The sequence below is a fragment of the Orbicella faveolata genome, unplaced genomic scaffold, assembly GCF_042242905.1.
Source record: "Orbicella faveolata isolate gen_17 unplaced genomic scaffold, um_ofav_v1 contig_47, whole genome shotgun sequence".
Lineage (NCBI taxonomy): Eukaryota > Metazoa > Cnidaria > Anthozoa > Scleractinia > Merulinidae > Orbicella > Orbicella faveolata.
In genome coordinates, this window is record NW_028301577.1 from 8,172,126 (window position 1) to 8,191,861 (window position 19,736).

General features: G+C 38.8%; 2 protein-coding genes across 3 annotated transcripts; one reads left to right on the forward strand and one right to left on the reverse strand.

Moving 5' to 3' along the window:
* The first annotated feature begins 930 nt into the window (after positions 1-930).
* On the forward strand, positions 931-6,009 carry LOC110069234 (uncharacterized). The gene is made up of 3 exons (XM_020776730.2): positions 931-1,261; positions 1,679-1,848; positions 2,939-6,009. The coding sequence occupies exons 2-3, from the start codon at positions 1,810-1,812 to the stop codon at positions 5,165-5,167; spliced, it is 2,268 nt and encodes a 755-aa protein (XP_020632389.2). The 5' UTR covers positions 931-1,261; positions 1,679-1,809; the 3' UTR covers positions 5,168-6,009.
* On the reverse strand, positions 5,738-13,752 carry LOC110069235 (uncharacterized). 2 transcript variants are annotated; one of them, XM_020776731.2, is made up of 7 exons: positions 13,656-13,752; positions 12,030-12,210; positions 11,652-11,712; positions 10,458-10,597; positions 8,009-8,208; positions 7,059-7,205; positions 5,738-6,302 (listed from the first exon to the last, which is right to left on the reverse strand). In XM_020776731.2, the coding sequence occupies exons 2-7, from the start codon at positions 12,164-12,166 to the stop codon at positions 6,094-6,096; spliced, it is 894 nt and encodes a 297-aa protein (XP_020632390.2). In that variant the 5' UTR covers positions 12,167-12,210; positions 13,656-13,752; the 3' UTR covers positions 5,738-6,093. The 2 variants fall into 2 exon arrangements, with proteins under 2 accessions (XP_020632390.2, XP_089135182.1); XM_089279056.1 differs by lacking the exon at positions 13,656-13,752 and adding an exon at positions 13,605-13,623.
* Between the last annotated feature and the right edge of the window lie 5,984 nt (positions 13,753-19,736).

Genomic DNA, 19,736 nt, shown 5'->3' on the forward strand with positions numbered 1-19,736 from the left:
AATAAATAAATAAATAAATAAATAAATAAATAAATAGATAGATAAATAAATAAATGATAATAATAATAATAAAAATAAAATGAAATAAAATCCCCTCACCCCCTTACATTAACTCATGACATAAAGAATTTTCTAGCTTGTGCCTTAAAAGCTCTCAGATCGTATCCACAGCGAGTGTCCAATGGCAGTTCATTCCATTTATCTACAACAGACCTTTTTCGCTTGGGAGGTTTGTTTTTCCCATTACAGACTACGTGATATTCTCTAGAGAATTGTTTTATTATCCATCTAAAAAATATTTATTCATATGCACACGACTATTTGAAAATTTGCAAGGAAGAAAGGAAGAATTCTCATGACATGGTCTGAAATGGGGCAACAAACCGCCCAGTCGAAAAAGGTCTATTCTATGAAAAATTGGAAATTTTAGCACAGCTCTAACATATTTCTTTTTCAGAGTCCAATTATGACTATGCCTGAGAGAAGCATCTACCTTCTACTTCGTTAACTCTTCTCACCTCTTCTCGGTTAGGTCAGCTACATAATTGCTGATACCAGAGCCTGCTTACTCCTCAGCAAGTTGAACTCCATTGGCATAAATTACTATCAATGATCTGCTTGGTTTGGTTTTCGCAACAACAAGAAAGTTCACTTGTCGAATGCAGTTTAAGTTTCCCATAGTACCATAATGTATACCAGGCGTCAAATAAACGCTCAGTGTGAAATTTAACTACTTTGTCCCATTTCTTACATCTTAACACGTAAAAGTAGCCCCTTCAAAAGTAAATCGGTTTTGTTGCCTCAGAAAAACTCTGTTTGCTTTTTGCAACCTCGACGCACTACATTTTCTTAATTAAAGCCGGATTGGATCCTTAAATTATTAATTGTAGAGACATTGTAAATAGGGCTGGATTAAGACGGGCTTACTTTGATTTCACTTCTCTGTTAGGAAGCTTTATTTGCATAACACTTGAGTACCGCATTTGACTTCGAAAAGACTCAGTGTTAATTAAATTTCGGCCTTTGTTGTCTGAGTATGCAGTTAATGAGCCACGCTATGACTAATCATGTTGCTTTTGAAAGTACACTGCAATGAAAGGAACATAAAGGACTTCCTAGCCGCAGAATACTTCAACTTGTCACATATGTTGCTGGGAGTTGTAATATCCCGCTGGCATCAGACTTTTGCAAACCTTACACTTTGAGGAAATCGAACGGAGACATTTTAGAGTGTTGAGTTTGGTCGACTTCTGTTACTCAGGTTTGTTGACATTATATAAGCTGTAACTGCCAAGTGAAGTTTCTCAGAACCAGAGCTGATACACTCGTAGGAACTGAACTTTTTTATTCGTTACTTATTCATTAAAAGTGGCACATGGTTTCAAAAGATAAATCATTGCTTTTAGGATAAAACTCGTGTCATTACAATTGACGCTGGTCCTCAGTCGTGTCTTAAGCTTTCATAGTCACTATGTAGGTTTTCCCATTAAATCATGCCCTTTGCACACATTAAACAACAAATAACTCAGTTACCTTTTCAAATATTCAGTATTCTTACTAAAGCAAGAGTAGTTTTTGTACGGACGCTTCCATTGAGTCAACAAAATCTTCAAGTTATCTAAATGAAAATAACTTTTGCTTGTAGCTCACGCAGTAATGTCAATTTTCTTTCTGGCAGGTTTGGAGGTTTGAATGTCTCAAGAAATTACTGCTCTACAACATACGAGGAAGGATAAAAAAATTGCGGCGACAGAGTCTAACCTTGATGAAATTAGTCAAGTGTAATACTTAGTGTTGACTAAAGGCAAGATGTTAAAGCGAATGAAAAGACGAGTGAGCAAACAACATGTAAGTATGTTATTGTCAGTGTATTGTGCATAATAATAAACACTAATGAGTCAACAAACTAGCTGGGTGAAAATTGATTAGTGCTTGGCAATTACTTTGAAAATAGAATTCTTTGTCAGACTACTCTTTTTTCTCAGAATGTTACCGATCGATAGCCCAGAATGTGATAAAACCGATTACTAAATTCACTTCCTGTCTTATTCCTAAAGTTCTTGTTGTTGTATATAATTTGTAATTATAAGCCACAATATGTCAATATTATAATAACAACAAAAACAACCCTAAGAATCAAAACCCTACGGTTGGCTTCTGACAGACCTTTGGAAGAATTTGGAGACTAATTTGTTCAGTATTTTGACCTACATTGTATTGGTGACCATCAAAGTGAATATGTGCTACACTGAAATCAAAAGAAACTGGAAACGGTAAAATATTAAAGCAGGGCGAGGTATACGTCGTCTTCCAAACCAGCCCAAACTGATCATAATTTCCTCTTCATGTACTCGATAAACAATCACGAAAAATTATCCCTCCCTCATTGTTGTTAGAACTGGTGCTGAAGAAAGGATCAACTGATTAGAGAGCTCATTTTCTGCGGGTAACATTGAAATCTAAACCATTAATTTCCTGGAAATTGAAAATTTAAATTTTCAGTCAAACATAAGAGGAATTCGTTTGTTAAACTTTATTCACTGTATACTGTAGACAAGACCGAGAAAATTAGAAACGAGAACAGAGGACCAATGCTCTCAGTCTGAAGAGTACGCCTCATAACGCGAAAACTGCAAGCTGTCTCCCACGAAGTGTAAATGCGTGGAAAACGTTTAACGAGCTTAAAACTAAAAATGTTCGCCTAAGTTTTTGTGTGAAGTGCGATTTGCGTCATTTCGAGGTAATTTTAGTTCCGATAATTAGGACATTAACAGTAAAGCTTGACGTGTTAACGGATTACAACTAAAAGGTACTAATAGCAGGTCGTTAAGATATAGTATTGGCCATTTTTTTTTCACCAATCGAGGATTGTACGAAACACTGAGTTGTCACCGGCAGTAATAAGTGATAATTTATTGTCGCTTTTTCTTTTGTATAGAGCTTCGAGAACCCGGAAGATTTAGTTAATTCGGGAAAGAAGGACACTTCTTCCGAAGTAGAGGCCTTCCAGCAAGTTATTGCTGAGCTAAGAGCAGAAGTGAGATCATTGAGTGAGCAACTGGAACAAGAAAAGAAAGCTGCGAGCGATGCAAAGAGTTTGAAAACAAAACAAATAAGCACTCTGACCTCTAAACTAGCGAACGCGGTGAGACAAAGAGAACGAGCCGAAGAGGAACTGGCTAAGGTGAACAAGGAAATGGAGGAGCTTAAAGAAGAACTAAAACTACAGGCAGAAGAGAGAGAAGGTCAAGGAAGAAAAGATGACACTGACGATCACGAAAAGGAAGATGAGAGTTCTAAGCATCAGTGTGTAGAAGAAACAGACGAAGCTGTAAACACACAGGAATATATTAAGGCTAATGACAACAACATTGCTTTTTCTTGCTTTGAAAATGATGGCACTAATCCAGTCGACGAATTAAAAGATAACGGGATCTTGTCTCCTCAGTTGGAAAACAACTGTGATCTGCTATCTACCGTGAACAGCTTAGACGAAAATTCACCGACAGATGAATTATCACAAAGCGCCACACATACTGAACTTTCACTGAGTTTATCTTCGGCGTTAAGTGATCATTCATTCAAAGATAAAAACGAAGATCTCTTCCTTCTTGAAGTTTCACAGAGTTCGTCGTCAGAAATTTATGATTCGAATCATATTGACCATTCTTTTGAAAGCCACGAGGAAAACCCTGAAGAGAAGGGAGCAACCACAGAAGAATTCGTGCAGATTGAACAGGATCTTTGCGAAGAACAAGGAAACATGTTCCACGATCTGGGAGAAGATGTGAAAAGTGTCACTGAGGAGCGACAAAAGATATTAGAAGTCGCTAATCCTTCTTCAGCGCGTAAAAATAGACGAATTTGCACAGAAAACAGCGAAGAAGACCAAGAATCGTCCCCACCCTCCTCCCCCGAGGAAATTTCGTCTGGTTTCACTTCAAACAGCACAGACGAAAAGCTTGTAAACTTACTGATTTGTCATGAGATGGGAGATGAACATGGGGCCGCAATGTTCCCTGGGAACGAAGACAAAGAGCAAGACACGCATCCAAAAAGTTTCTTAAATGAGTATAAGAGGGATGACGTCACAAGAAAAACTACAAAAGTCGAAGAACATAAAGCACTGGAGGATTTAATCACGAGAGAGGAAGCTGCAGAATCAATTCTAAACACAAATTGCAAGGCTTTAGAAGACAGGTGCTTCAGTTTTAAAACTACTGGTACAGTAAACGAAGAAGAAAATGGCGATAGACAAAGTAGCGAGCTGCAGAACGATTTCCTACCTCACACGATGAGCGAGGAATTCTGCGATTTAAAGCAACAACTAAAGAACGCTTTGAAGGAGATTGAAGAACTGCGACTTGAAAACAAAGAGATGAAGAGGGAAATACGAAACCTGTCATCCTCTGGCACAGAAGAAGAATTCCTTCTAAAAACGACAAAATTTACCGATCGACTTTTGAAAGAGATGAAAGATCGAGATGCAAGGATATATGTCCCACGAGGAGTGTCCTATTTAGAGAAATATGGATTGGATAGGGACTACAGCAATCCAGGATCCACGGATCTGAGTCACATGCGACCTACTGAAGATAGGAATCGATCTGTGGGAAAAAAGACGTCCCTACCGTTGAAAATTATTGGCGCGAAACTAAAAGAACTCACAAGATCAGTGGAAAACATGGCTACAGATCCTGAATTATGCCAAGAAAACTTTTCAGACGTGTGGATGCCAGATTTTATGGGTTATAAACAGCGTTATCCAGGCTTAAACGATGATTTTGAAGTGGAGGAGTCATTGATAATGCCAGTACCATGCTCTGAAACAATTTCTCAAAGTACAGCTTTTCCACAAGAAAATCCGAGAGAGAAACTACAAGGTGGGGGTTACACGTCCGTGGAAAAACTCGGAGAAAAACGTTTCCTTGCTTCTTCAAAAATTCAGCCGCAATTCTCAGAGGAAGCTTGCGCATGGAAAGAGAACAATCTTCAACTTACCGATCGTGAGACAGAAGAACGAAGCAATTACGACAGCCCACGTGACAAATGGAGACTTCACAGCGATACTCGAGATTATGTCCAGCGGTATGTCGTTCGTTCGTCTGATCATATCGCTAAAATGCGAGACTTGACGCCGGAGGAAAAGGCGTTTTATTCCAATTAGGTTAAGCAGGAGCCTTTACACTGGTTTTGTCTCTTTTTACCAGCTAAACAGTTCACTCATATTCATGTGCTCAGAGCGTTTTGTTCCGTAGTCAGTTGAATGAACAGCAGTCGATTCCATTCTGCTCTTGTAACGAGTGGTGCTCATTTTGTCCTATCAGTGATTTAGTGATTTAAGTATCTAGCTGTGGAACAGAAGACGGGTGCTTCCTGATTGCTTAACAGCTAGATACGGGTGTAGACGACGTTTTCACCTGTAAGAATATAAACGGCTGCCAAACATTTCAGTTTTGACAGTGTGTGTAGCGATAAAACAATTTTTGGACGATTGTAACACAGTATATTAAGGTGAGTTTCAGGGACCCAAAGGGCTTAGGACTTTTAAAAGGTTTCAGGCTTGAAAAGCGTACCATCTTGAGGCGCACTATTTTGGGGCCCAAAGGGGTCTCTGGGGCCCTAATTCTCAGGTAAAGTTTAAGTATGGTCATTGCAAATACAACACTATCCTCAGAAAAGGTAGTCTCCGAGAGCATCTGTGGTTTTCGGTTCTTGTTTCAACAATCAACTCAGATAGTGTTTTCATGTTTTATTCACTGTGCCTATAGCCAGTCAGATACTTTGTCTAAGCACTCTAAGGGACAGATTTCCTCTGATATCAAGTCACTGACCGTTTGATCTTACCAGGGGTATTTTGACTAAAAGGAAATATGGCGCCCGATATCCCGCAGAAGTGAGCCAAAAGGGTACTATTTATTTAGGCCAGTCAAAGTTTGTCATATTTCACGGGGCATTAAAACACAATATGTACTTTAATAAACAACTTGTTGTGAATCGCTGACAAAATGTTTGGAGTATATCACTCCCATGGTGTTCGTGGTCATGTGTCCTTTAATACATTGTCTAGAGCGACGTCAGCGTCGCCAAATTTTAGTCTAAAATCCAGACACAGTCCTCGGAATATTTTGAGACTCCAGTGAGCTTTCCATTCCTAATTGCCAGGTACTTCTTGCCGAAGTTTGCAAAGAGCACCACTGCCCGGCGACCGTCGATGGACTGGTCATCAGCCTTTAGGATCCATTCCTCCGCGCCAAAGTGCTGGGCCTTGGTGTAAATATAATCACCGTTGGGGTCATACCCTGTCGAGAAATGTAACATAGGAAGTCATATATTTGGGTTATTGACCGGTCAATATATTGGATATATTGGCCAAGTTCTTTATGCGTGTTTATGGACCGAGACGAAGTCACGCATAAAACGAACGAGGCCAATATCCAGCCATCTTGACCTAACGAGCTTGGTCAATAAGGGATTTATTATATGGAAAAAAGAACACTATTTTCTTACGAGACACAGCGGGTTATCCCGAGTGGTTAAGATAGCACCATCTTGCCCGCTCGGGTAGCCAATCACAGCGCAGGATTCGGTTCATCTTGCCCGCTCACAGAGCTAGCCATGTAATGAGGAGGCTTAAAATACCCTATCGTTACATTACTGAACCATTTGACGCTCACGGTCATGCCTTGAGTCAGTTGGACTGTAAAGTCTCCGAAGGAAACCTTAGCATGATGCTGTTCAAATGAAAACTATTTTGAGCTATACTTTTCTTTTATACTGTTTATTATGCTGCACAAGATTGGTTTAACTTTCTAACATTCTGCGGTTGACATTAAAAGTAGTTATCCTCCAACCTGCAAGCATTATATATATGCCAGAGGACATAAACGTCTGCCGCTTGAGTTCTCCATTCATCACCTCGAAGGGGGTCTTATGCCTCGGAAGAGACGGGGTACTTGACAACGACTTAAACTAGGTGATTTTGCATTTTGGTTATATATATATGTGTTAGCAGCTACGGTATTCAAAGTTGGTTTCTAAGTTATAAGTGTTCTCACCTAAGTATCCTTTGGTAGCATAGTTTTTGAAGAAATGAATCTCCGACTTGCTGACTTTTTCCTCTTCCCAGTAACTGGTGTCTTCAGCTCGGTCTCTCAGGACCAAAGTGCTGCGACTGCCGCTTGCTTGATGGAACTTGACTTGTCCTGAAAAGCGATAAAAAGAGAATCAAGCATTTCGATAATACAATAGCTTTGAAAACCACGAGACCTTATACTTATTAAACCACTGATAATGTTAAAAACGTTCGTTTAGATTTCCCGTTTGCATTGCATTTAATGAAGGACTGTTCCCATTGTAATTCAGTGCTGTAGTTGAAGCTATTTTGGAGCAAAGAATTCAGACTTCATACTAGATATTTCAATTTTTCTTCCTTGATCCATCTTGACTACGAATTAGTGCATTAAACAGCCTCAGTCTCAAATATAATACTAGATACACATTTAATTCAGTTTGCCACGCTGACTAAAACTGATGCAGGCTCTGAAAATACAGTTGAGCGCGAAACCAAAACTTGACATTTTAATCCTTAACTTCGTGACCTCTCAGGCCCCTTCCACACTATGCCGGAGGAATTTGAATACGGAGGTTTCACTCTGAAAAACTCCGCAAATGTTTTCGGTCCACACTACGCCGGAGGTATTTGAAAACGCAACAATCACCAGTCATTTTGGATTTGTGGTTGAGGAAAACTTGGTCAGGGAAATCACATGAATATCGTGATGTCATCGTTTTCGAGAAGCTCCGCTTTTCCGTTCACACGAAAATGCAAAGCCGGTGTTTTCAAAGTTCCTCCAGTTTAACAAGCGTTTTCGGAAAGCTCCGTTTTCGTGGTGGAACAGTGTGGACGGCACGCGTAACCGTAGAAATAAAGCTGCGTTTTCAAATTTCTCCGGCGTCATGTGGACGCTGGCTCGTACTGCTTGGTCAACCAAAAACCATTTAATACCTGATTCCGCCAGGAATTTTCCAGTCAGTTTGTGCAGGAAGGCTCTTCCGGGTTTCTTCTTGATATCGATTTGTGGAGTTGTCGCGTCAGCTGCCGCCGGTCTTTCTGAGGGTTTCATCTTGACATCATCCTCATTCTCCAGGGAATTGATGATCTCCTTCGCCAGGGATTCTAGAGAATTCTTGAATTTGGTTCCTTCTCTGATTGTAAGACAAAAAGGTGATCACATAACTTATACACCTAATACGTGAGTTTGACTCAGTTGAAAACACGGGCTTATCACAAACGAGGAGCACACGAAGATGTATGATCACAACGGGGCGCTCTTTAAGGTGGCCGAACACAGTTTTCAAGAGCCTATGCCTAATTCACCATTACTTCTAAGCTATTTATGCTTTGGCGCTCGTTTTTTGCAAGAGTCAAGGTTAACCACAGAAAAGTTTATTCTCACATTTTGGCTAAGGTGTGTGCTGTTGCCATGGCAACGGGGCTGGTTAAAAACAAGGCTTAAAAAATGGCTTTTGTTTATTTAAAAAAATCCAGTCGTTAGATTTTTTTCATCTTTTGCCCACTACGAATTGACATTAAATCCCTTCTTTCAACACTGTTCTAATAAAATTTTGACATAGGCGATTTTCGTAATTCGCCGTAAATCGTTTTCACCGCATGTTCTGTATTATTAAAAATTCCCTATGTCAAAATTCAGAATTTTTGCGATAGATCATTCACGTGGTTTCTGAACTATTTTTTTAACAAATTTCTTGAAATTCCAACGACTGGATCGTCAGAAATCCGCAAGTTTCTGCAAAAGCAATCGGTCTCAATTTTTCGAGCAACTACGCATGCGCTGCATTTAACTGGGTTCCTTCGGTAACAAAGAGAAAGCTGAGAATTGCTGGTTTCTTTGCGTCGTTACCTTTTCTAACATATCTTTGCAATAAAAGACTAAAGCCATCAATACACTGCGTTCAATAATAGAGAAAAAATAACACAGATGGTGCGGGTGTTGAGTAAATAAAATGATCGCTCTTTGCAATCCTTGTGCGCGCGGTCAATTGCATCAGCAAAAGCGCGCGCGAAAACTGTGTTCGGCCACCTTAATGATCACAAAAGGATCGCGCACTGATAACTACAAATAGAGCGCGCGTCCCTGTGATCACAAACGGAGCGCGCACTTATGATCACAAATGGAGCGCGAACTTACCATTACAAACGGAGCGCACACTCATGATCACAAAAAGAATGGGAGTTTCTGATCATAAACGGAGCGCGCACGCAAATTCACACCCCACTTCATGCATGAGAGCGCGCGCTAAGTAATTTAATGAACAATGATAGAGCAGATGATTGCTATAGCTTTGCCTGGATTTAACGATCTTGGACGTTCGGTGACCCCTACTTTTCTTTCCAGAAACAGATTTTATTTATAATTATCTCCACATTGTCCAAAAATTAACAAAAAAATCAATGTGTGAAGTTAAAGAAAATTTCAAGATTTCTGTCCACGGGACATCGAATCCTGCCATCTTGCGGCTGCAAGACGCGTGAAACTATGGTCGCTAAATGCGAACTTCTTCTTTAAGGAACCTCAGCAGCTGACTAAATTCACTTAATGGGTCCACTTAAACAGTATTAGGCAGTATTAGGCCTTATTCACTGACGAAGCCCGATTTTTTCGGATTTAGGGTGTTCTTCCGAGCATGTTCTCTCCAAAACGAAGTCGGTGACACCCCCCCCCCCGCCTTTTTTTTTACATTTCTGACATAACTAACTCTTCATCTTACAGTGGTAAAAGTCTCAGAAAAAAAATCAATCAATTTTTGGGCGAACGTCCTTAATATATGACCACAAAAGAAGCGCGCACTTATGATCACAAAAGGAGCGAGTATTTATGATCACAATCGGGGCGCACATTCATGATCATAAAGGGAGTGTGCATTTTTGATCGCAAACAGCGTGCACTTATGATCGCAAACAGAGCGCGCACTTATCATCGCAAACAGCGTGTACTTACTATCACAAATGAACCTGGCGTTTATGATTACAAAAGGAGTGCACCCTTATGATCACGAACGGAGCGTGCACTTACGACCACAAATGGATCGCGCGTTTATGATGACAATAGGAGTGTGCCCTTATGATCACAAACAAAGCGCGTACTTACGATCACAAACGGATCTTGCAGTTATGATAACAAAGGGATCGCGCATTTATGATCGCTAAAGGAGCAGACACACTAAAACTCACCAGGCAGTTGCAAACGTAACGTGCAGTAACAGACATCAAGCGTTAATGAACTCAACGTAACAACATTAAAAAAAGTCGGGCCAATTCAGTGACTTATTAAACCATTATTTGATTAGTGTATGGCCATCGAGTAGATTACCAAATTTCCTGTGCAGTCGTTTCCGCTTTACCGAAAAAAACAAAACCGGAATTGCTCGTTTACCTGAAATCAATCCATAACAGCCCAGCGGTGATAATACCAAGCCAACCCGTCGCCTTAAACCCTTTCTCACACATCAAGGGAACAATGGCCTTAGCCTGCGCGTCGGCGTAGTTTAATTCCTTTTTACAGTTCCTTGAACCCTGAAATGCAAATCAGGATCGATGAATTTGTGGCAGTATACGATTGCAGTCTATCATTATACCAAATGACGGCCTTCGTCTTCTTCTGGATAATTAATATATTGCAAGGACATATTGTCGGGAAAATTTCGATTTTTTTAATGATTTTTGAGAGCAACAAGGCTAAGCAAAACAAAGGAAAGTAACAAATTTGGTTAAAACAAATGCACTAAACGCTAGCAAATAACCTCTTAGCATCCGCTATTTTTCTCACTTTGTGCGTCTTCATTCTGGTTTACCATAAAGTTTTTTTGTTTTTTATTTATTTCGTTTATTTTCTTGTTTTTGTTTTTGTTTTTTGCTTTTTATTGTTCTGGTATCCTCACAAAAACTGTACCTACAAACTTATTGTCCGGTCTCTTATAATTAACACTCTGCCTCAGTTGCCATCCTCGACAAGGGAGTAATGATCTATCTGAGGCCCGGTTCATACGTCGCATTTCTGCCGTGTCGAATTCAATTCAACGAATTAAATTCGACAGAAATTCGACGTCTGAATTGACTGCCGCATTTCTGCCGCACGTTCGACTGGTCTTGTCGCATTATCCAACAGAAATGCGACACCGGTTCAGACGTCGAATTTCTGCCGTGTCGAATCTAATGCATACATTATCTTAATGCGTTGAGCATGCGTAAATGTGTTCCCGCCAAAGAAAAAGAAGAAACTTGGCCATTCTCGACCCAATGCAACCTGAACATATTGCAACACATACTGCTGCGTTATCAGCCTTCTCCTTCTCGTTCCATAGGCGAACAATTTTTAGCAAAATTAAAGTCCTTCGGCGCTCAGTATTTTCGTCCGCCATATTGAATACTCTACGTTTAAAACATTTTCCGCTGGCCGACATACCCGACAGTATAAATTCTGAATTAAGTGCGACACAAGTGCGACGTATGAATCGACAGTCGCATTTCAGCCGCACTTAATTGAATTGAATTCGACACGGCAGAAATGCGACGTATGAACTGGGCCTGAGGTAGCTATGGCGAGAAAGACAATAGTAAAATAACTTACGAAATAATCAGAGGTCATAAAACAGCATATGGCGGCCGCTCCATCAACTCCTTCTGCCATACTAAATACAAAATGGCATAATTACCTTTTCTGTGAACTAGTGGAGTTAATTCAGACTCAAGAGACTAGATGGTACCGTGTATTTTTTTAAACACTCACGAAGGCGTGAGGTTATATGACGTCCCTAAACTGCAACCCAAAGCTTTACCGTGTCTACTTGTGCTCGCCTGCAAAAGCAACTATCTCGTCCCCAGAGCCCGTTTTCCTCTTGGCCAACACCAAGAACGCGGGTAGCTGCGTTATGTTAATCGGACGTTAATCCTACGTTAATCGGATTGACGGCCGTTTAAAAATCAATAAACTGTCGGTGAATTTCACCTGTCGTTGACGTTTCCTTTCACTCCACCATGCACGTCCATCCAGGCATTGATTCCGTGACTGCGCAAACCTTGGTACACTTGCTCCGCAAGTTCTTGTGTGTTCCACTGGTAAGACAACATCACGTGCTTCCCCATGGCTACTGGCTATATTACTGCACTGAATACCAGGAATTGGCTCTCTGTCCAAAGGTAAGCTTTTGTCAGTCGGTAATTTAATTTTGTGAGAGGCGCGGTGGCCTCATGTTTAGTGCGCTCGTCTCCGGATCGCGCGGTTAGGGTTTGAGCCCTGCCCGGGGACATTGTGTTGTGTTCTTGGGCAAGACACTTCACTCTCACAGTGCCTCTCTCCACCCAGGTGTATAAATGGGTACCGGCGAACTTAATGCTGGGGGTAAGCCTACGATGGACTAGCATCCCATCCAGGGGGGAGTAGAAATACTCCTAGTCGCTTCATGCTACAGAAACCGGGATAAGCTCCGGCCTGATGGGCCACTTGGCTCGTATACAGACTTCTTACCTTATATTACCAAATTTAACATTATAAGGCCCATTACCTTCAACAATTGAGTCCTCGCGTGATCTTGTTACTACACGTTACTTAGCGGGACCAAATAAATGAATACACGCAAAAATTAGCAAAACAGCTGCGCCTCGTAAACATTAAGCTTTTCGATTTGCATGTTAACAAGGCTTACAATTTGCATATATAGAACACAGACCTCGATGTTGATAAAAGCTCGACGAATTGACGACTTTTTTATTTAATTTTTTACACCTGTAATTTGAGGAACTCCCTCTTTTCCAGCAAAATTAAATACCTTCATTGAACCTTTATACCTGATTGAGAATTCACCGAATATCAATCAAGCACACCTATTTTTCAGCGCTACCGATCGCAAAATTTCCGCTTTGAATCACAGGTTTGGGATCCCAGAGGTTCTCCGCCAAGATTGAGAAATATTTTCTTTTGGCCCCGCTCTGAATGCATGGGGCTAAATATTTTTACCGAAACAAGACGACCCCATACGCTTTCTATCGTATCCTAAATCAGACTATGCCCGAAACTGAATGAACTTCTAAGAACCCGCAAAATAAATTTTGCTAATGGACATTCGTGTACTTAAATATCTTTTAGGTCGAGGTGTTTGTATTTCTATATATGAGCGTGAACTTAATTCGTCTGTGTATGAACTGTCGTTTATACTAAGCCTTTTTAGTCGGAATCTCTTCGATTAGTGTTTTTAACTGAGCTGAAGTCTTAAATCACATAAATATACTTCAAAATAATTTCTGGTTAGCAGTCAAATCCTATACATCTATACAAGCTGCAAAATACACCATAAGTTGTCTCTGATCGATATTTTGTCAGCTTTCTCGTCTAATTCCAGCTAAAACTATGAAAATATGTGAGCTCAGTAGGAGTGGCACAAATGTAAAAATTCTGAAAGAATTGTCTTTGAGGCGAGGTCTGCAAACTTCAGTAAATATATTTGGTTCGTAAGCAGATGGCCGCATTATAAACCATCACTGAAGTTCGCTATAGCAACAATGGTGATAACAACAATTTTCTTACTGTCATGGTTAGTTGTACTGACAACTATGGTTTCATTCCATCTCAGCTTACCGTCTTCTGCGTCTTCGAAAAGATATCCTAATTCAAGGCGTAAATGCCAAACGTAGCTGGATTGTCCTGTGATGTCAGATCTGAGCTATTCTTGAACTCCTTTGAAAATGGTCGCACAACAATAGCCTCATTTAACGGAGGGTTGTGACAACATTGATTGGTCGGGAACAGTTGAGTAATGGAAAATAACGCGCCTTATTATGCAGAGCTTCCTTTGTCGGACCACAATTTTTGTTCGATCTTTAAAAATGGAATGTAGGAATTCTCGTTTTCCCACGTCCTGACTGGTGGACCTGTAATGCACAGTACAGTTACCTTTTCTATCCGATAATTACATTGTAACTGGTGGCATGCAGTATACCGTTTTCAAAATTGCGGAAAAAAACTCGTATATTGGACCATTCTTGGCTATCGAGTGTTCTTCAAGCAAAGCGATAGAATAGCGTGTATATTTATCGCAAAATAATGAACAATCATCGGACGAGGTTGAGCAAAATATCTTGAATTGTCAGTGGCGAGCAGATCACTTATTTGCCAAAGAAGGCTGAGGCAAGTAATTGATCTGCGAAACACCGGCAAATTGTTTTATCATTCGATCACCAATTAAAGTTTGTTTTCATATTTAAATCACTCTCTGACAGCTCAGGGGAAGCCAAGAGCTTGGTTACAATTGAGCAGACTTATTAAGCAGACTTATTTGGAGTAAAACACATTTAGACGATACTACGCTAGCATAAGCGTACGACCTGAGGCGGGGGTTGTTGCCAACTACGGAAATTATTTATGTAATTTTTGGGGCAAAAATTGAGACAGTTGACACATTGTGTACGTAAGTTTTCGATATAACTATTTTTGGAATTATAGTAGTTTCATTAGATGTGAGAATTGTAAACGTGTTTGTTTTTCATGCAATTTGAGTGCGTTTTGCATCCCGATTTCAACACTCACGCTTTTGCTAGAACATGGAAATTTTATTTGTGATATAGTCTGGTTACGTTATTTTATTCAAGAAAGTATCTGGTAGCTTAGTACCTTAGAGTGCCCGACTGAGGAGCGGACGGTAGCAGGTTCGACTGTTGGCGAAACACGAATTTTTTTCCGAATCACTTGTGCAGTACACTGGCTGCTGTTTGAAAATTATATTTTTTTGCGAACTATTTCCAGCGCGTTTCAGCCGGATCGTTTTAAGTTTTTGCAAAAATTTTTCAGAACTGGTTCTGATCCCAGCTTGTCAGCAAAAAGTTTAATTTATAAGCATAACGCAGCTATGAACAAGATGGAATGCTCACAAAAAAATTTCTAGCTGGAATACCTAAACGCAGTGCTTCTTTCTTTAATTCGCGATTTATCTAATTCGCTATCAGAAAAAGCGTACAAACAAATTTCTACGTTAGATCTGTGCCGAGTTCGTTATGGTCCCAGTTTGTGAGCAAAAAGTTTAATTTATAAGTAATAACATCAGTGGTAAAGAAAACAAGATAAAATGCTCACAAAAGAAATTTTCTAGCTGGAATACCTTAACGCACTGCTTCTTTCTTTTTTTTTTCGCAATTTCTGATTCGCTATCAGAAAAAGCGAACAAATTAATTTCTGCATCAGACCTGTGCCGGGTTCGTTGTGGTCCCAGTTTGTGAACAAAAACGTTAAATTTATTGGTAACAAAATGGTAAACAAAACAAGATGGGATAATCACAAAAAAATTCTCGTACCTTGCGTACATAAATGCACGACTTCCTTCTTTTTCGTGCTTTATGATTCGCTGGCAGAAAAAGCGTGCATACAAATTCCTGTGTCAGATCCGTGCCGTGTTTGTCAGCGATTGGCCTGAGTATCTAATCCATATTCATAGTAATTGTAGAGTTTTACACATTTCAGATTGTTCGTTGATGAGCGAAGACGTGTCATCCGTCTGAGGGCCAAGTTTACTCCTGAAGGAAGAAGATGCTTGATGCTGGAAGGACCTAACACTTGGAAAGATTCTATTCCAATCAAAGGTAAGTACTGCTGTTGGAAAATATTCCCTTAATTTTGTTGAGAAAGCCACATGAGTACCAAACTGTTAACCAAGCGAATGAACACGTGCACTCGCTGTTCGCTTTGAGCGTCGCTTCATCTCGAGATTGGACAGCAAAGCGGTATCTTAAATTCAGTGTTTCGTTTGCAATATTTTAAGGGCGGCCAACTTGAATGGTACTGCAGCAAAAGTTAATGCTTTGTAATAGTTTACTGAAATTTTGGATGTTTGATAGTCAAATGAGCCTGAAAGAAATGCTGAAATCAAGATTGGAGGTTTGAAAATACACTCGACCAATTCAAGCAAAGAACCTAGCGACAAAAAAATCGTTCACCAAGTTCAAAGGCAGAAACGCGCGATAGAATTTAAACGTGGCCACGAAATGGTAGCCATGTGGATTTCTCAAGGTCATTTCAAAAGATTATTGTGTCATAACTGAACTCCTATTTTTAGCTTTGGTTTTTGCCAGTTAATGGTCGCTACTTTAGAAGATTTCTGCTTTTGCTGATCTTGGACTTTTCAAATTCTCTTTGCAGGAATTTAAGAAAGCTAACGCGGGAAGTTGGAGAGGTGGACAAACTAACTCGCTAGACAAGGAGGAATTCTTCAAAGATAAGAACTTATTTGAAATTGTCAGAGAGCTAGTTAAAATGGTGGCTGAACGCATGTCTAAATTTGCTAGGGAATAATCGCACACTGATTCTCTGGAAAGGGTAAAAAATGACTTTATTAGATGCTGGAAAATGGTAGACAGTATTTAATTTGCGATGAAACATTGCTCTTAGCTCATCAAACTGCACACTAATTGTCTGGAACGGAGAGAAAATGCCTCGATCAGAGACGGCGAAATGGAAGAAAGTACTTCAATTTGAAAGGGAAAACTGTTACTCCTGGGTCGTCCGATCACACACTGATTGTCTGAATTGGAAAAATGGCTTTGTAAGAGTGGGAAATGCATGAAACAAAGTACTTAAATCTCGAACGGTTTAAATATCAGCCACCATTCGCCGATTCTTTTGCAGACATTATTGCGAACTTAAAAGCAGTCGCTTAGTTTTTGATTGTTAACTGTTGATATTTTGATTCAGTTCACCTCTTCCGGAGCAAATTCTTAATTGTTTTGATTCAATTTTAAAAATCATTGAATCTCAAATACTGATGAAATTTTTATTATTCATTAGATTATTTTTGCTTTTGGAAAAACGAGTTTTCGATTGTTTAGCGTTGTTTTCTCAAGAGCTTTAATGTCTGCAAAACAGTCGGTGCTTAATTCGTTTTTTCAATTGTTGCTGACAAGAGAATATGGGCTTTTTGATGATCAAGCGTAAACATATTTTCTTCCAGATCGATAGCACCTCTCAGTTTTTCCGTATTTTTTTTGGTGGAGCCCTGACTGACTAACTGAACACTAACGTACGACGCTCAATTTGTCGAGTACCAGAACAAACTATTTTTTGGCATTGACTCTGAAAGGCTGATACTTAGAACAATCACCGTCACCTTACAAATGAATTACTCCTACAACAAAAACAAAGAACGAACTAGACTTGAAACAAAACCTAGTGATATATTGATATTTTGTGACTATATACGAATCAAAACTGTCAACAACTGACTACTTAATCACTGTTTCCGGCTAAACATCGAGCGAGTCTGAACCTTGACAGGCAACAAATACAACGGCGAAACGAACCAAACTGTCCCACAAACAACTTTACACTACCCTGACACTATAATAACGACTTTATTCCACGGTACCAACTATTTATTATTCAAAACTAAATTTGGTTTTAAAACGTGAAGACTAGTTTCATTTTGGCTTGTTTTCGTTTGGTAAACATCCGGGCTGAGAATGTTTATACGATGCCTATGTTCTCTTGTCATATATATTTTATGCTTGTTATAAACCCTAATGCCTGGCTCGTAGAATATCGAGATTAAGAAGTCTAGATAAAGTCATGTTTTCCGTTTTCGAGTTATACGGACCACAAGATCACAGAAAAAATAATCCAATTAACCGCATTGTTTTGTCAAGTATTGTTTGTGTCAATAACGTTTCAGATTTTTTTTTCCTTTATTATTGTCTTATGTGATGTCCAAATTACCGAAGTTAGGATTTCAGCTTTTTTCATTGTGCAGACCAAAAAGTATCAAACAAAATTCGCTGATGAATGATTCGAAAACAATTCGTTTCTCTCACTGGTGACTTTTCAATTTGTGGAAAGTAAAAAACCTGTAATGATTAATTCGGTTTCACAATTGTCTCGTTTATCTTCGAAATTTTAAATCAAGAATTTTTTCTTGTGCTTCACTTAGCCAAAATCAAGAGCTTAGAATATTTTTTCAATCAGACTTTAAAAGTTTTGTTTTCAATTCGTTTGAAAAACACCCTGCAATGATTAACGTGATCACAATTGTCTTGTTTATTTTTAAAACTTTAAATTAAGATTTATTTCTTGTTCTATACATAGCCAATATAAAGAACTTTGAATTGTTTGCCTATCTGAGTTTGATCTGTTTTGAAAAAGTTTTGTTTGATTAACTTGCAACTGGCTTGTTTATGTTCATAATTCAAATTAATATTGCTTTCTTGCGCTTTACACAGCTAAATTAAAGAGCTTCGAATTATTTTCCGATCCGACTCTCTTTTCATTTCGTACACAAATCGCAATGAATAACTTGGTAGTGCAATTGTCTTGTTTATCTCCATTTTTTAAATTATAATGCAATTTGAGAAAGTGTTTTCTGAGCGAACAAACAGGATTATATCGCAAATTTCAACCAGCTTCGTGTTATTCCTGATGCATGTCTTGGTCGTATGCTATGCCTTCATCTCGTTGTGTTCATTGTGGTCCGTACAACCTTTATTTATTTTATCAAATGTTCGAGTTTAATAAGGGAGGATAAATCTTGCAGGATTTAATCGCCTCAGTTATTTTAACCAGGCAGTTGGGTTTTGCGATAAGTTGGTGTTTACTTGTAGGTAGATGAAGATCTTTTACTGCCGGTGCTCGTTGTAACACAGGACATTGCGATAAGACCAATTAAAAAAATTATGAGACATTCAATAATGCTGAGCTGATCTCTATATTTAACAACAGTTGCAATTGTTTGTATTGTTCCAAAACTTCATAACTGTTGTTGTTGATTGGTTAGGACGCGTACATTTCTTGACGTTCTTAGTAAAACAACAATTGAAATTTTGTATACTTATTCCAAAACTTGGTAACTGTTCCAGATTGATTAGGACGAATACATTTCTTGAAATTCTTAGAAAAAAAAAAACAGTTGGAATTGTCTATGTTTACTCCAAAACTTCGTGACTGTTGTTACAGATTGTTTAGGGCGGATAAATTTTTCGAAGTTTTTGATTCAGCTTGTCCTGTGTTACAAACGAGAATCGGTTGGAAAAGGTCTTAATCCGAAACCTCATCTCGTGCAAGAGTTTGAAAAAACTAAAATATTTCGGAGAGATTTGTTCGTTTCGAAATTTGATTTAGTCAAGCAACATGGTTAAAATATCTTTTTCGGATTTTTTTTACGAGTAAGAAACGAAATTGGCGTTTTACTTTCAATTTCATTGCACGAGGTGATGTTTTTATCTTTTGGCGGAAAAAATTTCATGAGAAGCCATTTTGAATTTTTTGTCCAAAAAGTTGTCAGGGGAAACTCTGTGCAAATTTTTTCAAATTTTCCCGCCAAAAGTCTTAGTATATAGAGGGAACATTTTTTCTTGACACCTTTTTAATTGATTAATTCAAATGTCAATTAACTAATTAAAGATGAATAAAAGTAATTGCAAGACAAAACACTTGTTATTTATTGAATCTATATTAAGAGATAATAAAGACATTGGAAAAACTTTCCAACTTGTAGTTTATTATTGACTTTATCTTGATTGCAACAAAGAGAGAGTAAACAAGTGAATTAAATTTTATTGACAATATAACTAAGAGTACTTAACACTGACTTAACAAATTACTTTGAATTTTTTTTTAAAAAAATTGGCGCATGCGTATTTTGAGCGCCCGTATTTTTCTAAGTTTTTTGGCGGGAAAAATAAAAAT

Coding starts and splice junctions, on each gene's coding strand:
- LOC110069235 (XM_020776731.2), bottom strand. CDS start 12,166: ATGGGGAAGCACGTGATGTTGTCTTACCAGTGGAACACACAAGAACTT. Junction 11,713..12,029: donor AAAGGAAACGTCAACGACAG/GTGAAATTCACC, acceptor TTTTGTATTTAG/TATGGCAGAAGGAGTTGATG. Junction 6,303..7,058: donor TGCTACCAAAGGATACTTAG/GTGAGAACACTT, acceptor ATTTCTCGACAG/GGTATGACCCCAACGGTGAT.
- LOC110069234 (XM_020776730.2), top strand. CDS start 1,810: ATGTTAAAGCGAATGAAAAGACGAGTGAGCAAACAACAT. Junction 1,849..2,938: donor GACGAGTGAGCAAACAACAT/GTAAGTATGTTA, acceptor TCTTTTGTATAG/AGCTTCGAGAACCCGGAAGA.